This window comes from Vanellus vanellus (genome assembly GCF_965231255.1).
Source record: "Vanellus vanellus genome assembly, chromosome: 16".
NCBI lineage: Eukaryota > Metazoa > Chordata > Aves > Charadriiformes > Charadriidae > Vanellus > Vanellus vanellus.
In genome coordinates, this window is record NC_138921.1 from 2,115,409 (window position 1) to 2,139,774 (window position 24,366).

A 24,366-nucleotide genomic window follows, 5' to 3' on the forward strand; every position below is an offset into this window, starting at 1 on the left:
CTGGGGTGAGCTGAGGCTCGAGGCCGGACAGCTGAACTCCTCGCACCCAGTTGTTTCTCGGGATCGGTGTATTTTGTCCCACAAGAGCGCAGTGTGCTTGTTGTGATGTCCTTTTTCTGTGTTACTCCAGGCACAAGCATGACAGCTCTGCTGTTGTTGGCAACGTGAAGGGCCATGGGCAGAACCGGGAAACAGTGCAGGAACGAAGGAAGAAGGAAGCAAACAAAAGCACGAGAGCTAACCATAATCGACGAGTCATGGCTGACAGAAAGCGGAATAAAGGCATGATTCCTTCCTGAAAGATTCTTAGCGCAGGTGTTGCATCATCCCCAGTCCTCTGCTTAGGAGGAGGCGGTTGTGCTCCGTTCCCTCGGCGCTCCCTTTGCTCGGGGGACTGGATGTCGTGGTTCAATACCTGGCACTTCAGCTCCTGTGGAATTGCGCACGCCCTGTGGGAGGGCTGCCCGTCGAAGGAAAGGAGCTGCCCTCCACGCGGCCCCTGACTGCTCTTCAGTTTCTAGAGCCCTGCGTTTGACGGTGGGCTGCGCCGCGATGCACCCAACGGGCTGCACCGGCCGTTCGTTTCCTTTTGTACTATTTGTAATTCTGAGAATTTTATTTTCATACTGGCTCCTTACACCCTCTCCACAACTCAAACGGGCTTCCAGGCCACGCAGCGGGCAGCTCTGAGAACAAGGCTTCCCTGGAAGAGCCCTCCCGGCTTTCTGCTCCGCTGAAATGCCTTATCCTGAAGTACAACTTGAAGGGTGATAGGGAAACGCTCAGGCTCTTCCCGCTGCCGACAGACACGCAGGAGTTCAGGTGAATAAGACCTTACCGTACATTTCTGTCCCGTGAGTGAGGTGTGTGAAAAAAAGAATGTGCAAATAAATGATTTAAATCTTTTAGTTGGTGCTTTAGGCTCTTAAGAACCGTATTGATCTTTAACTTGGAGGAACCTCAACAAGCCTATTAATGTGCCATATCTGCAGGCAGTGAAATTCAGTTGCTGTTTTGTGTCGGTTTAGTGTAATGAGATCTCGCCACAGCCACTGAGACTAAAGATACTTGAAAAGCGGGATCAAGGCATCCTTAGCAAGATGACAGTGGTACGGAAATCGGAGTTGAAGGCCGCAGGGTCAGAGTCTCCCGGGGGAGCTGCCTCCTCAATAACCACTTGTCACACTCTGTGAAGCAGAACTGCCCCGATCATGGTGTTTGCTGTCGGGAAGGCTGGGAGCTAAGAGCAAACAGCGGTTTGTAGTTGCTGAAGGGACTTCTCCTGAGGGCTGTCTTTTGTTGTGGAGGCAGGGAGACACACAAATTACGAGTTCGCTGTGTAACCTGTTTGTAAGGTGCTCACGTGCCGTGGCGATGGCTGCTACACTGTGCCCAGGCGAGCCTGGAGTAACTGCCAGCAGCTGGTGATAAAACTCTTCCAGTTGCTGTTGTCACGGAGCATTAGCACGTTTTTGGAGTGCTGTCCTTGTCACGGAGATGAACTTTCAGGTAAACAGTTAGGCTTTGCTTGGTTAATCAGCCCTAAGTGCCACGTCCCCGCCACCACGCTGTTTTTTCTAGTAGTGCTGTATAAAGTAGAGCAGGCAAAGGTGCCCGTGGCTGTCGCCCGCGTGCTGAGTAAATTACCCGTGGGTTGTGTAGCGATAGAGCTGCCGTTCCAGGGTAAATCTGGTGCTGCCTTCCTCTTTCCCAACGCTGCAGGAGGAGCGCGTTGGTAATAAGGCTGTGTGGGCACGTACGGTGCTGCCTTAGTTTTACGCAGAGGGCGGGGACTACGGGGCTGTATGGTTAGCGCTGCCGCCAAACACTGTTGTGCCGGGGCTGTTTTACCGAAAGTGTAGAAACGGCTGTGACTGTTATGCAAAGAAGATGAAGTCCTGAGTGCTCTGAGGACAAGATTTTTCTTTGCCTATCAGTACTGCCCAAACCCCCTCATGACAAGGCATAGAGAAAAGGGAGTGACATTTACAAACACCCCCAAATCCACCACCGAGGGAAATCACCTGCTGGGATAACGAACTCTACTCCTCTATAGCTGCTGTTCTCCGGACTAATAGCTTCATTTATTCTCTGCCAGTCTGCTACAATGCTGTCTCCCCCTTCCTAATACTGTATTCATCTTCAGTTCTTGCTTCTAAGAAGCTGCGAATCTCTATCGCCTGTTCAGCATAGCGTGAAGCTGTGGGCGCTGCAGACAGAGCTGGCAGTAAAGCAGGCAGTCTTACGCTGCACGAGGTTATCCCAAGAAAGCTTAAACCGTTCCTCTTAAGCATCTCTATAAAAGCACAGCTGGGACTGTGAAAGCTGTAGTTGTGGGTTTTGTTCAAAAAACACCAGCACGATGGGTTTCTTTTTAAGTCCTCTTTCTGTTCTCTGAGTAAACGTTTTACTCCTGACACCTATTTGCAATCCCAATAAAGCTTCTTTCATTAGCACTGGCTCTAATTTGCTCTGCCTCATCCATTGCTAAAATTCCTCCTTATTAGTGAATATATAGAGATGTGGCTTCTGGGCTGGTATAGTGGGAAAGCAGGAAGAGCAGGAATCACTCAGCCAGATCTTCCTGCAGCCACCTGAGAGCCCAGAGCAATTAACTGTGAAGTTGCTGAGAAGAGAATCGCTCCTTCCCATCCATCTGACCGTCAGCGGCTGGAGCCGCGCACCCAGTGCAAGGCTGGAGGCTCCTGGCCCGGCTAAGTACCTCCTCCCTTCTCAGCCGCTCCCCTTCGGTCAGACAGGATGGAGGAGGCTTGTAGCCTACTGCACAATGCTTCTGTCCCCCGAGCCACTTGAAAAGCCAGAAGGCACAGAAAGAGCTAGGAAAGAGCTCTACATCCCATTTCAGTAGATTTTGGATAAGCTCCAAGTTTAACACCATCCCTGTTTTCAGCCCAGCAGGCTGATGGGCACACACCAGCGCTTGCCTGATGTGGTTCAGGGGTTCAAAGGACAGATTTCTCACTGGTTAAGGCAGGGGTGGCGGCAGCATCTGCTGCAGCTCTGAAAGGATGACAGGCCGAGAACCAGCACAGTCCTACATCAAAGATGTAAATGATTTTAAGTCAGTTTTCTTCAAACAAGACTAGCAGAAAGCAGACAGCTGCTTACCCCTCTTAAAGTCCTCATGGGGCAGAAGCCAAGGGTAGTGGCAGCACACCCTGCTGTATAAATGCTTTCAAGTCTTTCAAACCATTTTTAGGACGTTATGATTTCTTAGTGTCTTGAAACTAAGGTGTAGGGCCATACTTAAGCATTCTCCATCTCCTAGAGAAGGAGAAGTTACAAGAAGGCCAAAGGATCAGTCAAGTGAACACACAGGCATGAGACACGGACCAAGAGTTTTTTTATTTTAACACAGTAAGTTTGAGTACAGCAGCAGAACTCCTTGAGTCCATCTTGGTTTACATCATATCAGTAGGTGGCTGATATAATCTGGCTCGGAGTTGTTCAATCAGGAATCCATTTCCATTTTGATACAACCAGTTTCAGGAGGCTGAATCCTTCTCTGCAGTGTCTTTTGCCACCTCAGGCTGGATCCTGCTGCTGAGCATTTCAATCATCACTTGTCTCATACTTGTGCTTGATGTGTTTCCACAGTTTCTGTATGCAAAACAAACAAACAAAACCATAAACAGTGATCTTACCCAGCTTTTCAGTAGTCCTGGGATAAAGTTTCACTTTAAAATGCAAGTTATCATGAAACCTACATTTGTAATAGGAAACAGCAAGACAGGAAAGCAAGAATTTGTATGAAAACTCATCCACAGGTACCACCAGGGTACGCAACAGTGTGGGTACTGTCATCCTGTGCTTCCTTGCTACATGGGGGAACATCCTGCTCCCCAACAGCTGCAGGCCTAAAGGTTTCAGGAGGAGCAGCTGAGAGCCACCAGCCCACACTCATCCTGCCTGTGGAGGAGGCGGCAGATGGAGTCCTGTACCTGGGCCTGCTGCTTTTGGGCTAGACAATTAAAAAAAAGGGAGCTGAGTGCAAAGCTGAAGTTCAGATGTGATTTTATGTCAGCTTTGAACAAACTACTGTTGCTAAAAAGGAGGAGATAGGGACCCTGGTCTTGTTCTTTACTGCAGTTCCTCAGCTCACCCAACCCCTGGTGAGCTACTTCAGGGCAGTGAACATGTCACTTTTTATGGTATCAGTTTTCAGCTGATTTCATGGCCTTGTTCAGAAGGCCAAGGAGCAGATATCACACTGTCAGGGAAGGCGCAGGGCAGCTCTTTCCAGCACCAGAGCCATTGAGATGACTTGGCTATCCTGGGAAACCGTGTGCTGCATGCTCCGAGAGACTGGAGGCACACCAGCGTCGCAAGACAGAGAAAAGGACAGATGAGAATGTGCAACACACAAAGTATTTTTTTGTACTTGGTGCAAGACAAAAATTACAGCACCTCCTGCCTCTTCTTAGGGTACACATTGCATCACCTCATCCTGTCCAGCAAGCCGTTATATGTCCTGTCCATGTCACTCAGTATCGAGACAGATATTATCCTACCACGATTCTCTTTGAAATATAAGGACGACTTGACCCATCTCATCTAATGTTCATGCCCGGGACAGCAGACTCCACTGTCCTGTACAGCAGTGCACCTTCACCAGCCGTTATCCCCTCCCTCTGCTAAGGGCAGACCGTGAAAGGTGAAGGGCTAAGATCTACGGAGCGCAAAGCTCAATCCTTTTCGACCTTCCTGCATCTCACCGCCTTTGACACTTGTTCCCCAACGGCTCCGCAGCAGGAGATCGGACCGAAGCCCTGCCTGCCAAGCGCCACCGCACCAGCAAAGCCTCCACAGACGGGGCAGCTCGTTCAACTGCGGCCCCGCGGCCGCCCTGCCCGCGGCCTTGGCGCTCGGGGCCTCCTCGGGGCAATCAAGGTCGCAATTCAGGCGGGGGCAGCCCGAGGCGCGGGCCCCGGGGCCGGGCCCAGGCGGGGCCGGCCTGACCTTCAAGGCCCAGGCCTGTGCCCGGAGGGGCCGCCGGCGCGGTACCGCCCATCCTTACCCCCTCGTTGAGGTGCTCGAAGATGGCGTCGGCGCCCTGGTCGAAGGCGCGCTCGAAGAGGACGGCGCCCAGGACGATGGTGAGGGCGAAGGTGGAGGTGCGGCGGAAGAGCGCGCTGTACGCCTGCCGCAGCAGCGCCATCTTGCCCCCACCCTCCCCGCGCAGCTCTGCGCATGCGCCGCGCCGCCGCCTGGGCGGGAGCGGAGGCGCGCGGAGCATCCTGGGAGGATGTAGGTCCCGGCCCCGCCGCAAGGCCTGCTGGGGGATGTAGGCGCCGCGCCCGGCGGACGCCCCGCGGCCTAGGCCCCGGGCCCGGCGGGAGGTGAGTGGGGGCCGGCGGGGGCCGGCAGGGGCCGGTGGGGGCCGGGGGCCGGGGGCCGGGGCCGGAGGAGGCGGTTTGAGGGCTCTCGGGTCGAAGCGCCGTCCCCTCTTTGCGCCCTTTCCCTTCAGCTGCTTCCGCTGGGTGCTACCCCTCCACCCCCCCCCGTCTTTGTTTTCGGCTTTTTTGAGGTGAAATCAGCCGAGTTAGCGCAGGCCGGCGGGCTGCAGGCCTCACCCCGGCTGCGGCACGGTGAGGCGGGTTGGGGGTGGGCTCCCCCCCTCCCCACTGCCAGGTGGGCCCAGCTCCCGCTGTGGGGCCGCGGGGGGCAGCCGGGCCTTGCTGGGGGACAGGATACGCACACACACCCCACACACACAGCCCGTGAGGGGTAAAATGGAGGAGAAAGAGCGTTTTGCGTTAATATCCTCTTCTGCTCACTCCCTCGGGGCGTAGGGGGGGTTCCTTGTCACTGGGGCCATCTGCGGGGGGCTGGAAGCGTCCTCAGCGTGCTCCAAGCGGGAGATGGATGCTGTGGCTCCTGACAGGTGACTGTTCCAGAGGCCTCGGGAAGCGGTGACATGGCCCCATGTGGCACAACTGGAGTGGAACTGTCTCCGTTCCTGCTTGCCGCCTTCTCTTCGTGTGTTTGTCTTTCTGTTTAACCTGGTCGAGGGCCCCCAGGATGGCTCGAGAAGTGATGGGAAAGAGAGGTAGATTTGGGGTTGGAAAGGGCAGGCAAGCAAGGAGGGTGGTGAAATCTTAAAACTGAAGTTGTCCCTTGGCAGGATTCTTAGTAAACGAGCATCTACATTAAATTTCAGAAGAGATCCTCAAGTGGCACTCGCTCTGTTGTTTCATTTGTCTCGGCTGCTCGGGAAGAGCACATAGTCTGGCTGCATAGTCCGTTCTTTTAATTTATTTATGTTTGGTTCCCTGCATGCAGCTGCTGTGGAGAGTTCTGTGGGATTTCTGGTGTAGGGCAAAGCCTCTGCTTGTGCTGCAAGCCCATACAGAGGGCAGAAGGTGCTGAACACATTCCCATGTGCTGCATAATGTGTTATCCCTTAGGCCGTCCCTTTGAAAAGCTCCATTATTATTTTTCAAAGTTAACAGCTAGGGATTGTCTCTAAGACAAATCTCCCCAATAGCCTATAAACTGCTACCACTAGGATAGGTTTGTGTAATGGTCAGGTCGGTGTTAATCCCAAATCGAGCTCTGGTTTTACGCTGGGCATAATAGAAGTCAGAATCCGTCCCTCTGTCATTGTGAAGGTGCTGGCAGACTCTGCTGGCGTTTTGTGTGTTCCCGTAGAGATATGAGCACATTTAAATTGGCGGCTGAGTATCATAAGCTTGACACTTGGATTTAATTAACTTCACATCTGTCCGGATACCCAAAGTGGCTGAAACAGCCCCAAGCCTGGGCTATAAGAAAGCAGGAAATTGAGGTCAAGGCCCAGCAGCAATTCTCAGGGTTCAGCATGGAGAAAAGCAGTTATGCCCAGACAAAAACAAGTCTGCCGTATGCCAGTTTCTGGGTCACCTTCTTCCCTCTGTCCACATCTCGGGGAAATCGGTGAAAGAACCCCCAGAGAGTCCTAAATAAAATCTGTAGCTGGTAGAACGCAATAATGTGGAGTGTTTTGGCAACAATTTGAGGAGGGGAAATTGTAGGATGGTGCATATGAGATCTTGCCTGGAGTTTTACCAAGCACCTCAGCTAGATGAGTGAAACACCTGCTAGGTGTCTTAGGACATGCTGTTTCTTATAAAACATTGTTCCAAGAGGCTTACAGTGGAGGATTTTTTTTTTTTTTTGTTAATACTTCTAAGCATTGAGATACAAGACAAAGCCCTGGGGTTTTTTTGTATTTGGATTTATGCAGAAAGACTTTTAAGCTGGTACAAAGCCTGTCTGAAGTCGTTTATGGCTGCCTGTGGGTCCAGGGGTCTATTCGCCTGAATTCAATTGCAAATTAGGGTCTAGAAATGTTAAGAGGAAATGGCCAAGCTGAAGCAGTTCTTTATAAAGCAGCTACATTTACTTTATTTCATAATGACTAACATGGATTTAATTAGAAAACATCTCTGTTTTCAGCTGAATAATGCTCTTTGTTTACTGTTGGAGCCATTTGGGAAAATGGAAATAGGTTAGCCAGTGTTGCTCAGAAGCAGCTTTTATTCCTACATACTAGTTCAGTGCAAAGCGCTGTGGATTGCTGATACTGCAGAGAGTTGTCAGAAGCCAGCCAAGATAATCCATGCAATTGAATTCTCAAAAAGATGGAAATAAGTGTTCAGTGTAATCTTTGGAGGGGGCGATCTCCAGGAGAATCTGATGCTCCTCTAATTGCTTTTTTTTATTATTATTTTGTTCATCCCCTGCAATGGGAATCGCTAGGAGAATTTGGGAGCCGGTACCTCTGGGGAGTGGGATCTGGCTGCCTGAAATCTGTAGGAGCTTTCTGCCCTCGTTGTTGGGAAAGGAGGGGGAATGAGCTTCTGCAATTATTGCTGTCGGGGTGATGAAAGGAAAAGTTTGAAATACGATTTCAAAGGCTGGCTGCTGCTGGGCTTCTGCAGGCAGAATTCCCATTGAGATCTGTGGAAACTTGTGTGGGACCACTGCAGAATCTCATTTGTTTTCCCCGTTCACAGCAGCCGCTTCTGCAGAGATGGAGTGCAGGAGCCAGCAGCTGAAGCAGGAAAGCTTTTATGTTCCCAGAAACTTTGGGAGACTATGGCATAAGATGCGGAAGGGGGATTTTTCAATACTTAAAAGCCACAGCAGAGCCTGCCAGTGAGCCAGACGCTGAGGGTAAGAGTGTTCCCCTCTGGATTCCAGCAGCCCCACCACAGTGCGGCAAAGCTGGCTGCCAGGCTGCCTGCAAAACTCTGGGACGATCTAGTAAAGGATGGGGGGAAATTATGGCTTAATGTTCATTAGGCAGCACTTGGGTTTGGTTTCTTGGGCTGGACTAGGACAATTTCAGCCCTCAAGCCCTACAGAGCTGAGTTGCACCTCCCCGAGCAGGAGCCAGGTCTGATTGTGTTTGCAGGTGAAGCAGTTTGCAGTCGCATCAGGGAGAGATGGCTGGTTGATCAGCACCACCTCCCAACACTGTATTTCACCCGAAGAACAAGGAAAGGACCTTAAAACAAAGAGATTTCAAGTTCAGTTGAGTCTCTGAACGTTTTACCTTCAGTGTGAAGGTTTGCAAGCTGTTTAAAAAAAAAAAACAAAACCAGGAGATCTGTCCAGTCAATGGAGCTGGACAGAGATGGAGGAGACTATGTCTTAAGTGGTGGTGTGAGGCCGGAGAGATTTCCAGGGACTTGATTTTGAAGCAGCAGTTGTGGGGAGCTGGGGAAGGAAGGGAGTTTGGCACGGTCGCTCATGAGGTGCCAGGATGGATAGCTGGCGGGAGGGCTCAGCAGAGCTGCCTTAGCGCAGCATGCTCAGCTCTGAGGGATTGCCTGTTGCTGCTCCTCTTCCCGCTGATTCTGAGGAATCGTTAGGGAGGCTGTGATTGATTCTGACCCTGTTTTATTTATAAAATCTTTATTTCTTGCGCTGGTCTCTGTGCCATTTTTTAAACGCATTTGGTTGTCAAGGTGTCAAAAACTGGAGAATTGCTTTTGGAGTTTATCTCCCAGTCCATCCATCTTTGGCATTTATCAGGTACCTTTATATCACTCGGGAGAGAACTTACAGCTCCTTCAGGTTGTCTGTTGCACCTCCAGCAAGGACAGCCGACGGAGACAGGGCTGCACGTAACCACAAACCCCACCTGCCGTACCAGGGTCTGGGCTCCTCCAGGCCCAGCACAGATGAGAGCACCCAAATTCTGTCCTGTTACTTCTCGATACTCCACAGCGGAGTCTCTGGACTACAAATACATGTGTGATAAAGCCCTTGTCCCCTGTGGGAGGAGAAGGACCAGGCATCTCCAGGTTGTTTTCATTGGCTGTGGAGTTGGGGGTTCTTTTCTCCTGGCTGTAAGGCTGTTGTGATCTTAGTTATTGCAAGTGCTGTAGTCGGTGAAGCAGACGCATCTTGCTGCCATAGGCTGGGGAGGATGAGGAAGGCAGTCCTCGACGTACAGGAGTAAATAGGTGGCTAGGTGAACTGGACGAAATGTTATGTCCTTTAGTGTTTGTAATACAGCTTCCCATTTGCAGCACAGGTGAGATCAGCGTCTTTTCATCTTTGAGGAGTGACTGAGTTTCTTCCTCGTGTCCATCTCTACAAGGTAAGGGAATTTCCTTCCTCGTGCTTGTGGAGGTTGCCTGTGGTCCGGGGTTAAAGTCCTGGGGCCTCAGGTGGAGGCTGTGGCATGGACCTCTAGCTCCTCCTGTTTGCACATTGGATGGTTTCTGCTGCACCTTCCCTGGTGCAGGTGATGGTGAGGAGCCCTTGGCTCCCTGGGGTCTCTGCTTTGTGTGATCTGAACTCCAGCACGCTCAGGGAAGGAGAGTTCTTTCAGCAGAGATGCTGTTGCTTTGGGTAACAGATAAGAAATGCAGATCCGAGCCTGTTCTCCCATGTACATGCAGCAGATGCTGCTTTACCGGTCTCTGATAGACAAGAATATATACTGTTGGGTCTCGCCTCTTTCTCTGTCTGCCAACCCTAAATGATTTGAGTTCCTCTCCTTTGGAAGCAGGCACTGTAAATCTTGGATCCTCTGTCCCCAGGGCAGGCATGGCTGGGTGCCGAGGATCTGTCTGACCGTTCCCAGGCTGTGCTGATGCTGCTCTGCCAGAAGAGAGATGGGGAAAAGATACTTCTGTGACTACTGTGACAGGTCCTTTCAGGACAACCTTCACAACAGGAAGAAACACCTCAATGGAGTGCAGCATCTCAGGGCTAAGAGGGTCTGGTATGACTTATTCCGAGGTGGGTACTACCAACTGTCTGCCATTCCCGTTCTGGGACCGGGGAGGTGATGGATGCGGGGGGAAGAGGAGGAATAGATAAAATAAATCAGCACTGATGATTTATATTTAGATTGTCCGTGCCAGTGAATTGTGGACTTGATACTGTTGCTGTAAAGTGGCCTCAGAGGCAAACCCCTTGTGTGTCTGGATGTTGGAAGGGGAAACTGTAGACATCAGCTGGGACTTGAAATGAGGTGAAAGAGATAGGGAGGTTGTTTCTGAGAACAGGAGTTGCAGATAAAGCTCTCGTGACATCATGAGCAAATCTGAGACGGGAGACCTGAGAGAACAAAGTGAGTTTCTGAAGGTGAGTTAGGTGCCTTCTGTGAACCAGAGTTGATCTCTGCCATGCGAGGAGCAAGGAATATCGGTGTGTACGAGGAGAGAGCAGGCTGGAAGGCAGGCTGTACCCGTGTGTTGTGTGAACAGGAGGGAAGCTGGCAGCAGTTCTCTGCGCTGGGTGGAGATGTAGGTTCTGAGGGTGGCCGTGGGAGAGGCTAAGGATGCGATCGCTTGATTGGAGATCCCAGCAGGGTGAAGGGCTGGGGAAGCAGCTCAGAGCACTAGTGTGCTCAAACCTATCTTAGCCAAGGGGGTGAGCAGGGGAGGAGGGCTAGGTGCCCTGAGGTTTTGGCAGAGCAGGAATTGGAATTCTTGGGCTGGAGGCTGTGTCAGGACGTGCTGGAGGAAAGCCCTGTGTCCTCTGCCTGTTTAACGGGACTCTTCTCACCCAGCTCAGCGCTCTGACCTGGTTCGCCGTGCAGTTACATGTGTCTTAGTGCCAGCCTGAGGAATATGGTGGGAATGTGTGTCCAGGGTCCGAGAGAGAGAGCGGGACTGTGTATTTTGGCAGGAGCAAAGACTTAGTTTGGGTTAAACCGATTCTGAAACCATTGCCTATGTGTCGCTCCGCTTCCTTCTGGCTCCTCAGGGTCAGGAGTTGCAGGCTGTGTTTGTCTCCTGGCTAGCTAGGTGAAGAATACCCTGCGGAGCTCTGGGTGGCTCTGCTGTCTGCTTAACCATATGTGGAAGTTGGAAGGGCTCTCAAGTATGGAGGACCAAGAGCCCCAGCTCAGCCCAGTTCTAGCTGGGTGAGTGATGATGAGGCAGATTGCCTTGCGCTTTTCTTCTCACCAGACTGCAACCCCTGATTTCCCTCTGATTGACAAAATTCCTCAACCCTGATTAGGGGGTTTGTCTCTTCTTGTCCCCAGGCTCTGTGGCCTGGCATCAGCCACTGCAAGTTCTTCCACAATTTGTGGGAGCTGCTGTGTCTCTGGGGCTCACTGTGCCCAGGACATCTTTGGGAGGTGAAGGACCATTTCAGTGGTGTCCACTGGAGACTCAGCACAGGATTCTGTGAGGCCTCGCACAGGGCTTTTCTGAGAGCTGTGTGACCCTGCTTGGTCTTTCTCTGCTGCACAAAAGTGCTGCAGAGTCCTTGCTTCTCTGTCATGCTTTTCTCCTACTGGCGTGGGGAGAAAGCATGGAGCAGAAAGCGAAGAAGGTGATATTTGCAAGCCAGTGAAAAGCTGAAGCCAGGGGTGCAAACAGGGACAGTTATCTGTCAGTTTGTCTGTGGCTTAAGTTCCTGGTTGTCATGTAAAATGGCTTCCCGCTAGGCCTGTTTAGGGCCATGATACGATGGGGTATTGCTGTGTAAGAGATCTTTACCCAGTTTTGTCCTTTGTCTCCCCTAGATGCTGCCTCTATCCTGCAAGAGGAGCAAACCAAGAAACCTTGCCGGAAGTTCCTGCAAACAGGTGAGTTCTTTGGAGGTAGAAATAACTGCCTGAGCTCCAGCAGCTCCTCCGTGAGCCAGCCCAAGGCTGTTCCGCAGAGCCCTGGTGTGTGTGTTTGCTTGGAGGGAGTGCAGGGCTTGGGCCTGCGTGTCTGGTGTGCGGGTGTAATGGATCTTGGGTTTGCATGCACATTTACAAGGGAGGATGTTGTGTGTGCGGCTCTCATGGAGCTCCGTGGCTTTTGTTGCAGGACAGTGTGATTTTGGGTCCAACTGCAGATTTTCCCACATGACAGAGCAGGACCTGGAGAAGCTGAGTGCCCAGGTTCAAGGTGAGCCCTCAACCAAGAAAATGTCCAGGGGTCTCTGAGGGAGGGGGAGTTGCTGCAGGGAGCGTGGGCTGCAAAGGGGAGCGGGAGGGGTTGTGCAGCAAGAGCCTGCGGTTCCGTGCTGCCTGTACACAGCGAGGCGAGCGTGGATCTCTCCCGCCTGCCTCTCAGTGCTATGTGAGCCTGTAGCATGGCTGTAAGTGCTGCAGTTTTTCATACGGTTTCTGCTCAGTCTGCTGGCACAGACACAAACCTGGAGTTGAGCGATGCTGTTACTACTTAGCAGCAAGCATCTGAAGCAGAGAGTGGGCTTTCTGAGCCCTCGGGGTTTTGTTCAGTCAGGGAATAAAAACTGCCAGCAGCAGAGGGCACTGGTACATCACTTCCCCTTAAATTTATGGATTTGATTTCCCCCCACCTCTCTACTATTACCAGGGAGCTGCTGCTTCCACTCTTGGGAAGAGCTAGCCTGCTGTCAGTTGGGTTGTCCTGAGGAGAGGACGTGGGGTCTTGGATCCAGAAATGGCCTCTGCCTACGTGCCTTTGGGTGGAACTGAAGTTTGGGCAGAGGACGAATGGCAGCTGCTCCCCTGCTGCGAGTCTCCAGAGCACTTTTGAACTTTTTCGTTCTGGGAGTACCACCTCCTTGCCCTACAAGGGGTGGCAGCTCTATTTTCTCAGTAGGATTTGTTACTTTGGTGGTTAGAGAAAATGTGAGTGAGGTGTTGGGGAGAACTTACGAAGTGGTTGAGGTCTCCACTGGAGATTGTCTAGTCCCAACCCTACCTTACTCAAAGCAGGATAAACTAGAGCAGGCTGCTCAGGACCACGTCCAGTTGTGTTTTGAGTATCTCCAAGGGTGGAAACTCTACTACCTCTCTGGGTAACCTGTACCAGTGTTTGACCATGTTTGCAATAAAAATGTTTGGGGTTTTTTAATATTTAAATGGAAATTCTTGTATTTTGGTTTGTGCCCGTTGTCTCTTGCCTTGGCTGGACTCCCTCCAATATATCTCTGTGGTACTGGGGAGCTCCGCGCTGGACACAGCACCCAGACATGGTCTCACCAGTGCAGAGCAGAGAGGAAGGATCACTTCCTTGACCTGTTGGTAGTTCTCTTCCTAATGCAGCCCAACTTCTGAGCAGATCTTGTGCCCACACTGCTAGCTGAAGCCAACTGTTGTTTTGCCAATAGTCTGGCATAAACAGGCTCAAGTGTTGAAAGTGTGTGTTTGTGTGTGTGTGCATGCATACGTAAGAGATTTGGCATGTGCGTGGGGTAGAGACTCTCCTGGCCTTCAGAGGGATGGGATTTGGGGAAACAGGACTCTGGTGAACCTGGAGGAGCGGGAGGAAGGCAGGCACTACAGAGCTATTCCAGTCCTCGCCGCTGCTGAGTCAGTCTGCCAGTCCCCGAGGCGACTCTGTGAATCAATTGCTGAACAACACTGGCAGTCAATAAAACCCATCTCGTCGGGCTGCACGGGAGACGGAGCGCTCCAGCCAGCCCTTCTCGGAGCGGCAGTGCTGGGCTGGCAGTCACGTTCCCCTTCCCCACTGCTAGCCCCGAACCTCTTGCCGACCCTTCTCTGCTGCGGGGTTTGAGTGCTGGGCTCCCGAGAGGTGGCATAGGATGTCAGCCTATTTGCAGGAATCTGTAGTGTTTCCAGTCATTGAAGGCTGTTTATTGCAGGGGAAGTGAAAGCTCTTTGGAGCAGAGCGGAGCTGCAGGGGAAGGCTGGCAAGCTCCTCCGCGCTTGGGAAGGTTTCATTGCCAATTACACTTGTTATTGAATATTGACTTCTGTCAAATGGGTCAGGTGTAAGCGGAGAATTGGCTAGCGAGAGAGCTGATTCCTGGGAGATTACTTGGAAACCTTGCATTTGTATTACCAAGTCAAACATTTAATTAAACAATTAGACTTCAAGGAGCGATGGCCGGGGGACAGCAGGGTGCCTTGTCCTTGGCTGCGCTGCTCTGACACAAATGACTGGTTGTAGAGTTAAATCCCCCTCACCTCTCTCGTGGTGTTGCTCTGTGGAAATCCCGTGTGAGCCGAGCGAGCAGGCTGAGCGTCATGCAGACCTCAGAATCTGATCAGTTGAGCCTGCAGAGAGCTTGGAGGGATTTGATGGAGGGAAGAGCTCAGCAGGACTTGGTGGAGAAGAAGTGCAGCCCGTAACACAGTGGATGGAAGGAACAGCTGCAAAAGCCCAACCACCGTTTGGTGTGTCATGGTGACTTTTCACCACTCCTTAGGCTGCTGAAGCATTAGTCTCTCAGATGGTGAGGCTTAGGGCAGAGTTTAAGGTGAGCTAGTGTGATGGCAGGTTGGACTGCAGGTTGCGTTAATTACACAGGAGACTTGATCCTTATAGCATGTCTGTCCGGTGCTCCCGTCAGTAATGTCGCGATATGCATTAGCACCTAGTCCCACTGTTTCTGTGCTCTGAGGCATCGCAGGTGACACAGTACGGGTTAGAGCAGTGGTCTGGCTCAGGCTGCCTCTCACTGAACCGTCAGCATCCTCGGAGATTTGCCATCTTGAACCTGCAGCATCTGGGAGATTTTGTCCGGCTTGCAGCCTGCGGTAGTCGGGGATTTGGGATGAGCTGAGAGCCTGGAAGCTCCACAGTGCTCTCACCGTTTTCTGCAGAGCCTTGTATGACCGAGCTGGAGATGGCCATGCTCTGCCTCTGGTGGGGCAAAAGTGGACGGTCTCTTAGTAGGTCCACAGTGCTGCTTAACTCCGTTTTCCTCAGCTCTGGTGCGTGGGCGTAGAAGCAGAGGAGCTGTCAGGCTGTGTCGAACCCGTATCTCCCCTCGTCCGGGGCAGACGCTTCAGAAAAAGCTGCATAGAAATCCTGAAGTGATGCAGCCCACTAACCCGTCATCAGGGGTTGCATCCTAAACCACAACAAAGCCCTTTCTGACTTTTTTTAACGCTGCTAAACTGTGACGGCACTTCTTTGTCAAGTAAATATTGAACTTGTGCCTGAATCCCCGTTAAGTGTTTGGTGTTGGTAGTTCTGTGTCAGTGAGCTCTCCTTGCTAATGATGCGTTTTTATTACAGCCAAAGGAAACATTAAATTATTCTTAACATTTGGCCTTTTCAATGCAGGGAATTCACCCTGTTGTTTGTGTTAGTCTTGTGGGTTAAGTAGGAAAATTTCTGGACGATTCGCTGTTCTGTAACAGCTTAGAGCGTGTCCTACTTTGGCTTCAGCATTTCTGCACCCCATAGAATATACTCATCAAGAAGCAACAGTTTCCACCTTCAGCAGGGAGGGAGGCATATTCCCAGCTGTTACCGCATCAAAGCATTAGCCTTCTGCATCTGCTGCATCATTCATCAGCGAGACACTTCCAGGCTGTCATTTTAAGTACAGTCATGTCAGGAAAAGTCACTGTCAAATTGCCGTCTTCTTGCTTAAAGTTATTGGCTCCCCGCTAATCTGCGTCACTTCTGCTGGTGGTATTGACACAACCCAGCCTTTTTGGTGAGCTCCAGCTAGCCGGAGCCGCGAGGGGAGAGGGAGGGCACAGTTGGGTGAGTGTTTGCAATATAGCTGTGTGATTGAAAGAATACGAGTGACCCTGCTGGGGGTGGCTGTAGTCAACCAGTTTAACTTAGCGGTGAGCAGGAGGAGGAGCGCTCTCGCAGTCGGCTGCCACTTCTTGGCTGTGGGGTGGTAACTTCTTAAGCTGCTCGTATTGCAGGGCCTCATCAACCTCATCTCTCAGCCGCAGTCTGCCGCTGTTCATATGCTCTGGAGGAGTTTGGGCTGCCACATCGTCCTGCCCAGGGAGGGAGCTGAAGGATTACATGTAAATCTCTCTGCCGGGTGACCTGCTCGGTGCTGGTGGTTACGTCTCGCATATGGTGGTGCCTCGTTCAGGGAGAAAACTCATGCTAAAAATTGCTTAGGGAGAGAAGATAAATCTGGACTCCCACTCTGGCATCATTAGAGAGGCACTTCATGACTACAGCCACTCTTTTAATTGACTGTAATTAGACTTTGAAGCAAACACTCCAGCGAGGAGGAGGGGGAAAGCACGTTCACACCTTTGTTGCTGCTGCAGTCTGGCTGGCTGTGCCATCATGTACGAGGAGTAAAGGCTGGTAATTGTGTTTGAGTTACATCTTGGAATACCTGTTGACGTTCAGGGGCTATTTCCTGTCTCGTGGTGATCTTGGTGGTCCCCGGATGGGACATGTGTGCTTCAGAGGAAGAAGAGACAAAAGATTTGCCTTTTTGATGGGTATGTGTCAAGGTGGACAGAGCCAGAGAGTTGCCCGTACCCGCTGCCTTATTTCTCAGCCCGCAAGTTGGAGTGCTTTGGAGCAGTAACTCATGGAGCAGTAACTCATGGAGCAGCGTGAACAGGGGGCCAGCTGGATGTCTTTCTGATCTGGACACCTGGGGCCTCATTTAGGCCAGCATGAGTCTGGAGTCATTCCACCACAGCCAGTGAGCTTTTCTGCACGAGGCAGTTGTGGCTGCTCGAGTCTGTGGGCTCCCACCAGTTTCTGGTGTGACACTTTGGGGCACTGGTCTTGGGGCTCCGTGCATTAAACCGAGAGGCTTTGGCAGTTTTTGGTCTGCGCTGTGTTGGGGCTTGGAATGGGATCAAAAGGAAACCTTGGTGGTAGGTAGAGGCGGGAGAGGTTTCTCTCTGTGGTTTTTCTTCCCTATTTCATCAAAGCCTCTCACAACCGCTGCTTGTCCCCTTGCTGAGATGGGATCTGCCCAGGCGCTCTCTAGATGGAGGAACCTGGAGCAAAGGGAAATAAAGCGGCTGTGGCCAACATTGCTAGGGAAATCTAATTTGGGAGCTGAATTCAGCTATCCTGAGTGTGAGCAGTGCCCAGCTCACCAGGCTGAGCTTCTTGCCTCCCAGTGCCCTCACCTGGCCAGGCTGATGGGTTGACCCTGAATAGCTTTTCTTCTTGGGAGCAACTCTTGGAGATGTGAACAGTCCCGTCTCCAGCTGTATCCTTATCGCTGGGTTGCAGAGCAGCACCTCGCCATCAGGACCACAGCGGGCTGTCTTTGTGGTGGCAGTGAGTACCTCGTCACCCCTCCCAGCAGCAGCAGATGAAAAGGCTGGATGACAAATTATCCATCTCCGGCTGCTCATTGTGTAGCACATTTCTGCCATCCTTATTAATATTCAACAGGCAGATGAATAATTGGTTGCCACCACTAGGATGAAGTGATCCTTCACTCTGCCCAAGCAATATTAATTTCACACCCTGTCTGGAAACGTATAATATTTTCCTTAAACGTGTGACATATGGCTGGTAGGTGTGGAGCAAGCTCCTGGTGGGCACGGCTGCAGGTGGCCGCTGCCGGGGTGGCGGGTTGATCTCTAAATGGGCTCAGGGTTCCCCCAGAGCGCTTGTCCCCCAGAGGGTTTGATGAACGGGGCAAAGGGGAATGACACGCAGCTGCCTCGGCTTCCTTTTTATTAATAACAGTGTTTGTTTTTCAAGTATCACATTCCCGTTTCTGTTAGGTGGGAACTTTCCACTTAGGCTGAAGGTCTAATAGCGCTGAGCATCTCCTCAGCCCGCTCTGCCTGACGGGCTGTCAGGAGTGTGACTGCGTCGTTCGTGTCAAGGACTCTGCTAGACCCTGTTCTCCCTTAGCTTTGTTGCTGGTGCCAATGGGAGGGAACTGGGGAACTTTGCTAATGGGACAGCTGAGGATTTCTGCCCAACGGGAGGGACTGGTGAGTGCTGGGCTGCCCCGCCGGCTCTGTGCCCCTCTGCCCGGAGAGGACAGTGCTGCAGGACGGGGTGCATGCTGGCATCTGCCCCACACAACCCTCCTGGGGTGATGGAGGGGTTGAAAGCTTGAAAGAACCTCAGGTTGCCCTGCCTTTTGGTAGACCGCAGAGGTTTCCTACTGGTTTCCTTCCTCCTTCCTAGCTTGCATGAGAAAATACAGGGTCTTGTTCCCTTCCCTCCCTCCGCCGGGGTCTGCTCTGATTTTGCACCTAGGCTGTGCAGGGCTGGGCGACAGCCTCCCGCCCCGGCTCTGCAGGGGCTGGGGATGCATCACGCAGCGTGAGCCTTAAACAGACCTGACAGCATCTCTGAAATCCCGTCCCTTGGTTGTACGCGCACTCTGAACCTTTCAGACTCTCACGGCCTGCCAAGTCTGCATCGATCTGGACAGACGTCCCTGTCACTCCCACCTAACTGGGCAGAGGTGGCAAAGTCCCTCCTGCCAGTTGGAGGGACACGTCTTTGGAAACGGCTCAGGGCTCAGGGCCAGCAGAGGCTGTTTCAGGCGAGGACATGGACAATCTACCCTGGGGGGAGATGTCAGACTCCCCTCGGTTAAGTGCCCAAACTGCCGCCGTGCTCGCTGGCTTAGTTCTTGTTCCCGGCTCTGTCTGGCTGGAGCTGTCACCAGTGAGGAGGCCAAGCATCAGATGGCAGGTGGACGGTGGAGGAGGAGGAGGGGCTGCCACAGGCATATTGCAAACTCTCCACCGTAAGAAACTGTGCAGGGTAACGAGCAGTGGGTTTAATGGAGTGAAAGGACTGCAGCGCGAGCGTCTGATAGCCCTCTCTCTCTCTCTCAACCAGGGGAGCAGAGATCAAAGGAGCTGCGGCAGGAGGGAGCAGATGTCCCGCCTGGCACCATTGAGGACTGGCTGGAGAAGAGAGCAAAGAGACTGAGCGCGGCTCAGAGCAACAGGTACTGGTGGCTGGGGAGCATCCCTGCGAGGGCTGGCTGCCGCTTGTGGCCCGCGCGATGCAGAGGAGGGATCCCACAAGAGGGATGTGACTGGGATAGGAGAAGGCGCAGGTGATCAGAGGTCCCAACCCGATGGAACCCCCTGAGCTGTCGTCGAACACTGGGCCTGCCAGCGCTGCGCTTCTGCTCGTGGCACAAGCTACAGACACACGTATGGATCCGGTCTTGCACACCCGCATCAGAGGTGCGGGAATGTGTCTCCCCGTGTGCAGGAGGGACGGGTCAGAGCTTGCTGCCCATGGCTGCTTCCCTGGGGGGAGGCAGGGCAGAGGGGCACTCCTGTGCTCTCTGCAGAATGCACGCACGTGTCTGGAAGGACAGTGCCACCGCAATGCTGAGTTATTAATGCCCAGAGTTCAGTGGCAGGAACCCGGTCTCATCTGTTGACAGCTTCCCCATCCTCTGCCTGCCCTGTCTGCACAACTCTCCCAGTCCCTGCCAGCGAGAGGGTGGAATTAGCTCCTCCTCGCAGCATTCATTCCGATTCAGATGCCTGCCGGTGCCTGCTGTTTCCTTGCTCACCTGACTGTGCCGCAGGCTTAATTGGATGACATTTGGGCAGGTGCCAAATCTCTCTTTTGTTCTTTTTCTGTTTGCTCCTGTCCTCTCCGTGTTTGGTCTGGGCAGGATCTTCCTTCTGGTGCTTGTCTGGGCTTGTTGCTTTCTCTTCGCTCCATCCATCAGCTCGGCTGCCCTTAACCTTGCAGTGGTGCTCGCCAACAGCCATAACCTTCCTACCCCTGTACGCTTCACTTGCCCCATTTTGCTTGTCCTGCCCGTGAATCCCTTTAGCTTGGGGTAGATCGTCTCTTACAGAAGATAACCATCGTCGTACCCAGAGGAATTTCCAGACCTTCATAACTATTTGGTCCCTGCTGCCTCCAAAGGTGCGCGAGACCCGGGATTTGTAGGGTCGTTGCTTTCTACCCAGCCTCTCTGTCTCTGTAGGCCCAGAAACCATCTACTGCTGGAACTAAACAACTATTCAAAGCTTCTCTTCCTCTATCTGGCCCCGCCGATGCCTGTCCCTATCATTTCTCTTCTCCCTTTGTGCCTTCCAGCCCCAGCCTTGCCCTGAGCAAACGTATGTTTTGCTTTGCCTGCGAGAGAGGCTGTTTTGCATTGCCAGGGAAGAGGGGCTGGTTTAGGCAGGTCCCTGTGCTTCTGGTGCCTGGGGAATCCGTGTTCCTCCTGAAAATGCTTTTAAGGACAAGGAGCTACCTCTCCCTCTTGAAGTCTTCGAGGTCCCTGAAATGTGGCAGCATCTAACGCTGCTTTTGGGGAATTTTTGGTTTCGGATGATAACCTGCCCCAGAGGCTGCCTTGCCTGGCTGGTAGTGTCAGTAAAGACAATTAGTCTGCACAAAACAGTAGAGAAAATGCTCTCGAGGGCAGTCAGCTCCAAAAGATGCTGGAGATACAGCTCCACCTCTGTCTTCTCTGGCAGCACTGAGTAGGAAGGATTCAAGCTGGGGTGGAAAAGGTCCTTGGAAGCGTGATGCTCCCAGAGCGCGATGGGAGGATGTTACTGCATTAAGCCTCAGCCTGCGAGTGTAGCTGAGTTTCTCTCTCTGCCTTAGCGGGGGCTTTCTAGCAGGATACCTGGCAGGCAGTCACGGGTGGGAGCTGCTGCCTTGCATGGTCTCCAAGTACACCGCAGTGCAAAGAAAACACCGTGCTGGGCTAGAGGCGGCCGTGTGGCCAGGTACTGCCTTGGCTGAAGGGTAGCGCTTTCATAAAGGCAGTAACCTGAGCACCATTTTTGACTGTCACCTAAATTAGCCCCATGGATGGAGAGTTGCCACACGCTGCCTTCCACCCGTGGTTCGTGCAGCCGCTCTCCCAGCGCGGCTGGGCTCAAGGAGACGATCTTCATTTGGAAGCCTCCACCTGATGCGTATTTTCAAAGTCAGGCTGTGCCATTGCTTTCTGGAGAGCCGGGGTGGAGCTGGATGGAGTTCATGTAGTTCTTTTAACGGTGGAGCTCTGCCAGGCTGTGATTGATTTTTAAGCCGATTTCCAAAGGAAACGGAGCATGTCAGTGCACGTGAGTGTGGGCTTCTGCCCTGGCTGCCGTGGAGCCCACTTGCTGATTTCCATCAGAAAGGGGTCTGAGGCCTCAAGATCCGGAGATACTACAGTTTTCATGAATGTGGAAGTGGGTAGAGGAGAGGGATCCCATTAATGCCTTTGAAAAGGAAATATTCTTGACCCTTGCTAGACACCGGAGAATCCCAGTGTGACAGCCGTTCCGAACACTCCAGCTGAAGGTAAACCTTTGATAGCACTTGTATCTTATGAGACCCCAGGGAACTGAGTAACCAGAGAGCATCCTCCCTATTGATTAGTTCTGCTGCTCACGCAACAGCTCATTAGTTGATAGCTGCGCCGTTCCACCTTGCGGCATGCCTTGTCCTGCTCCCCACCCCACCGTACTGCTGCTGCGGGGGGCCACTGCCTGGACGGAACAAAAACTATTCCTGCCCGAGACAGGGCTTGGTGTGCGTCCTAGCGGTCTTGTCTCATCCTCGGCTCCGAAGGATTCCTCGTCAAGGGGATAAGCGTAAGACCAAATGACTTTGCTCTGCGCTGGTTGCCTAGAAAACACTGTGCTCAACTTCCCTAGCTGGCTTTCGGCCACATCGCCGGCCCTGCAGGGAGAGGAGGGTGCTGCTCCTCGGGAGCATTATGTAAAGGAGTTTGATTAGATTTCTTCTGGCGTAACAATTAAAAAGATTCATCAGGACCGGAGGTAGAGGCCTGGGAAGCTGGAAGGCTGCTGTCAGGGCTTGCGCTAAACGACAGAGTTTCCTGCACTCAGGAATTAATGGAAAAGGTACGTTTCCCATGAATTTAAACCTGCCCTGGCCAAGTGCTTTCTTCAGCTGGAGACGAGGGAGATACGCTTCTTGCTTTTGCGCTTCTCCAGTCAGATGTGGTGTTTGCAGCAGCCTCAGCTGGTAAACTTGAGGGAGAGAGAGAAGAGAACGTGTTTCCCAGGCTGTGAGCTGGAGGAGGAAGCCCGTTCCCTCTGCTGAAGGGTGCTTCGGTGTAAACACCCCAGCGGTTTGGCAGTTTCTCTGTTTCCGAGGGGTCCTTGTCCTTTGGGAAGTGCACAGCTTGGCTTGGGATTCGGGCTGCTGGGAAGAAAACATCTGCTAAATTTGTTTGTTCTTCTCAAAACTCAGCTGTTTGGGGAGTGGAGAGCAGCTGGGGGTGGGAGGGGGGGGGAGACCAGCCGTGCTCCCCGCACAAGGCCTCTCCTGCCAGCAGCTGTGCCTGGGGCGGCTTTCGGGGGGGCTGCGCCTCCGGCAGACCCCCCAACCTTAGTGCTCCCACCTTATTTTTCAGCGGCATGCTCTACGTTAGCAAGCGCCAACTGCTTAAAAGGGGGGGGAGGTGGTTACCCAGTAGTTCCGCTATTGGATTTGGAGGTGGGGGGGTAAATACACGCCGCTTGTTTATAACCAGAGTCCTCCTCTGCTGGCCCCCTCCTCTTTTGGGGGCTGGTGGAGGGCGCACAGGACCTCGCTACCAAACTGAGACAGCCCTATCTCACCTCTGCCCCTTCCCTCCCCCCACCTCCACAGTGCTCTGCCTGAGAAACCAGCTCCTTTCCAGTATCCGCCAGGCTGGCCACCAGTACAGGACCTGCCCCCGTCCCTGCAGGCCCCCCCACCCGGAGGATGGCCCGTCCCCCCCAACCTGCAGTGGGGCTGAGGCTCAGGGATGTCCCCAGAGGTTGTGCTGGAGATGGACTTCTTCCTCCCCCGCTCTAAGAAAAGGACAAAATTATTTATACACACTTTGATATCAATAAAAGCCTTCCCCCCTCCCCGTTGCAGCCTGCGTGTGTTGTGTTATTTCTCGCCTGGCGGCCTCCCCTGGGTTGAGCCGGTCGGGCGGCTGTCTCCGTGCCGCTGGAATGGGGATCTGTGCTCAGCAGAGCTCCAGCCCCGCGCGGAGGGGCTGTCTGCTGTCATCCGGAGCCAACAGCCCCCATTTCCCAGGGCAGGATCCGTCCCTTCGCACCGCTGTCGTCTGTGCTGCGCCCTGCACTGCCCGCTCTCGGTCCCCATCCACAGCTGGGCTCTACGCGGTTGATCCGGGCTGGGGAAGGAAGCTGTAACCGGGCTTTTAAAATTGATGTTTAATATTTCCTCCTGTGTTTATGACTTATGTTTGCTTCTGTTAAATTCAGTGTGTAAAACCGCTTCAGTTCAGGTGCCGGAGCCCTTAATGAAGAGCTCGGGGAGCTCCAGTAAGCTCCTTCTCCCACTGCGCTGAAGGTGAAAGGCAAGGAAGAAAAAAAACATCCCAAGGTTTCTCCTTCTCCGGGAAACTAAGTAAACAGTGAGTGCCAGGGGGGCAAACACCTCCGTGGGTGGCTCCCTGCCACGGGAGCTGGCTGGCCAGGGGTGCGTGCTGGGGGGCTGGCGCTGGGAAGGGGTGAGGAGGGACTCCACGGGTCTCCTCGCTGCGGGGCTGCGCTGGCAGCCGAGGATGAGGTGCCTCCAGCTTCTCCTCTTCACCAGCCTGGAGGGGCTGGCCTGGAGAAGACTCTTGGGATGCTTTTAGGGCGCAGTTTTGGTCCGGCCAAGCCCGGCACAGCCACGTGGTAGCCGCAGTGAGAGTTTTACGGAGTTGGCTCTCCTCACCGGGAAAGCGAGGGATGAATAAGACCCTTGGCTCGGCTTTCCTGGGGAGGCGGGTGGGGGCTCGGCTTCCCCGCAGAGCTGCCGGGCGTGCGGGGGATCCCGGCCAGCGGCCTCTTGGGAGAGCAGCTCTCCGGCAGTGGGTCTGTCCAGGACGGCCGCACCTCCTGCCAGTGCATTTTAGGTTTGGCCACGCACGGTGATGGTAGATCCAGATTCATGAAGAGCGCTGGCGGGAGCCAAATCTCGCCTGGATCACGGGCAGCGCTCGTCTGCCCGCGACAGGGCAGGGCTCCCGCCTCGGGGTGTGCAGGCAGAGGGTCACCGGGAGCCATCAGCCGTCCTGGGACAGCTTTGACACCAACAGGGGCTGGAGGTGACCGCTGGGTGCGGAGCTGCATGGGCACTGCTGCAGCGGGGAAACCCGCCTTGGCTGGTTCAGCTTTAAGCCAAACTAACGGGTGGTTTTATCCTTCCCGGTGTGACTGCGGTTGCTCTGCGCAGCGCTGTGCTCGCCCAGCGCCTGGGCTCAGAGGATGCGGCATCAGCCCCGTGTCCCATCCTC

At 53.2% G+C, this 24,366-nt stretch overlaps 3 protein-coding genes across 4 annotated transcripts in view; 2 read left to right on the forward strand and 1 right to left on the reverse strand.

The window, feature by feature from the left end:
• ASCC2 (activating signal cointegrator 1 complex subunit 2) overlaps window positions 1-880 on the forward strand; it is a 28,137-nt gene extending 27,257 nt beyond the window's left edge. Inside the window, exon 19 of the mRNA XM_082491396.1 lies at window positions 131-880. Coding sequence (XP_082347522.1) covers window positions 131-299 — 169 coding nt within the window. The 3' untranslated portion in view covers window positions 300-880. The remainder of the gene's footprint in view (window positions 1-130) is intronic.
• Window positions 881-3,347: 2,467 nt separating this feature from the next.
• Window positions 3,348-5,224, reverse strand: UQCR10 (ubiquinol-cytochrome c reductase, complex III subunit X). The gene is made up of 2 exons (XM_082491526.1): window positions 5,039-5,224; window positions 3,348-3,621 (listed from the first exon to the last, which is right to left on the reverse strand). Exons 1-2 carry the CDS (start codon window positions 5,177-5,179, stop codon window positions 3,574-3,576), a joined length of 189 nt encoding a protein of 62 aa, XP_082347652.1. The 5' UTR covers window positions 5,180-5,224; the 3' UTR covers window positions 3,348-3,573.
• A 45-nt stretch (window positions 5,225-5,269) lies between these two features.
• On the forward strand, window positions 5,270-22,984 carry ZMAT5 (zinc finger matrin-type 5). 2 transcript variants are annotated; one of them, XM_082491639.1, is made up of 7 exons: window positions 5,270-5,360; window positions 9,548-9,613; window positions 10,059-10,260; window positions 12,002-12,064; window positions 12,294-12,374; window positions 18,975-19,086; window positions 22,737-22,984. In XM_082491639.1, the coding sequence occupies exons 3-7, from the start codon at window positions 10,134-10,136 to the stop codon at window positions 22,864-22,866; spliced, it is 513 nt and encodes a 170-aa protein (XP_082347765.1). In that variant the 5' UTR covers window positions 5,270-5,360; window positions 9,548-9,613; window positions 10,059-10,133; the 3' UTR covers window positions 22,867-22,984. The 2 variants fall into 2 exon arrangements, with proteins under 2 accessions (XP_082347765.1, XP_082347764.1); XM_082491638.1 differs by having other exon boundaries at window positions 5,285-5,360; window positions 9,543-9,613.
• The last annotated feature ends 1,382 nt before the right edge of the window (window positions 22,985-24,366 follow it).

What these genes read in the sequence shown, in the direction of transcription:
- UQCR10 (XM_082491526.1), bottom strand. Translation starts at nt 5,179, where the DNA reads ATGGCGCTGCTGCGGCAGGCGTACAGCGCGCTCTTCCGCCGCACCTCC. An exon ending in TCGAGCACCTCAACGAGGGG is followed by an intron (nt 3,622 to 5,038) that starts GTAAGGATGGGC and finishes TTTTGCATACAG; the next exon opens with AAACTGTGGAAACACATCAA.
- ZMAT5 (XM_082491639.1), top strand. Translation starts at nt 10,134, where the DNA reads ATGGGGAAAAGATACTTCTGTGACTACTGTGACAGGTCCTTTCAGGAC. An exon ending in CCGGAAGTTCCTGCAAACAG is followed by an intron (nt 12,065 to 12,293) that starts GTGAGTTCTTTG and finishes CTTTTGTTGCAG; the next exon opens with GACAGTGTGATTTTGGGTCC. An exon ending in GCTGAGTGCCCAGGTTCAAG is followed by an intron (nt 12,375 to 18,974) that starts GTGAGCCCTCAA and finishes TCTCTCAACCAG; the next exon opens with GGGAGCAGAGATCAAAGGAG.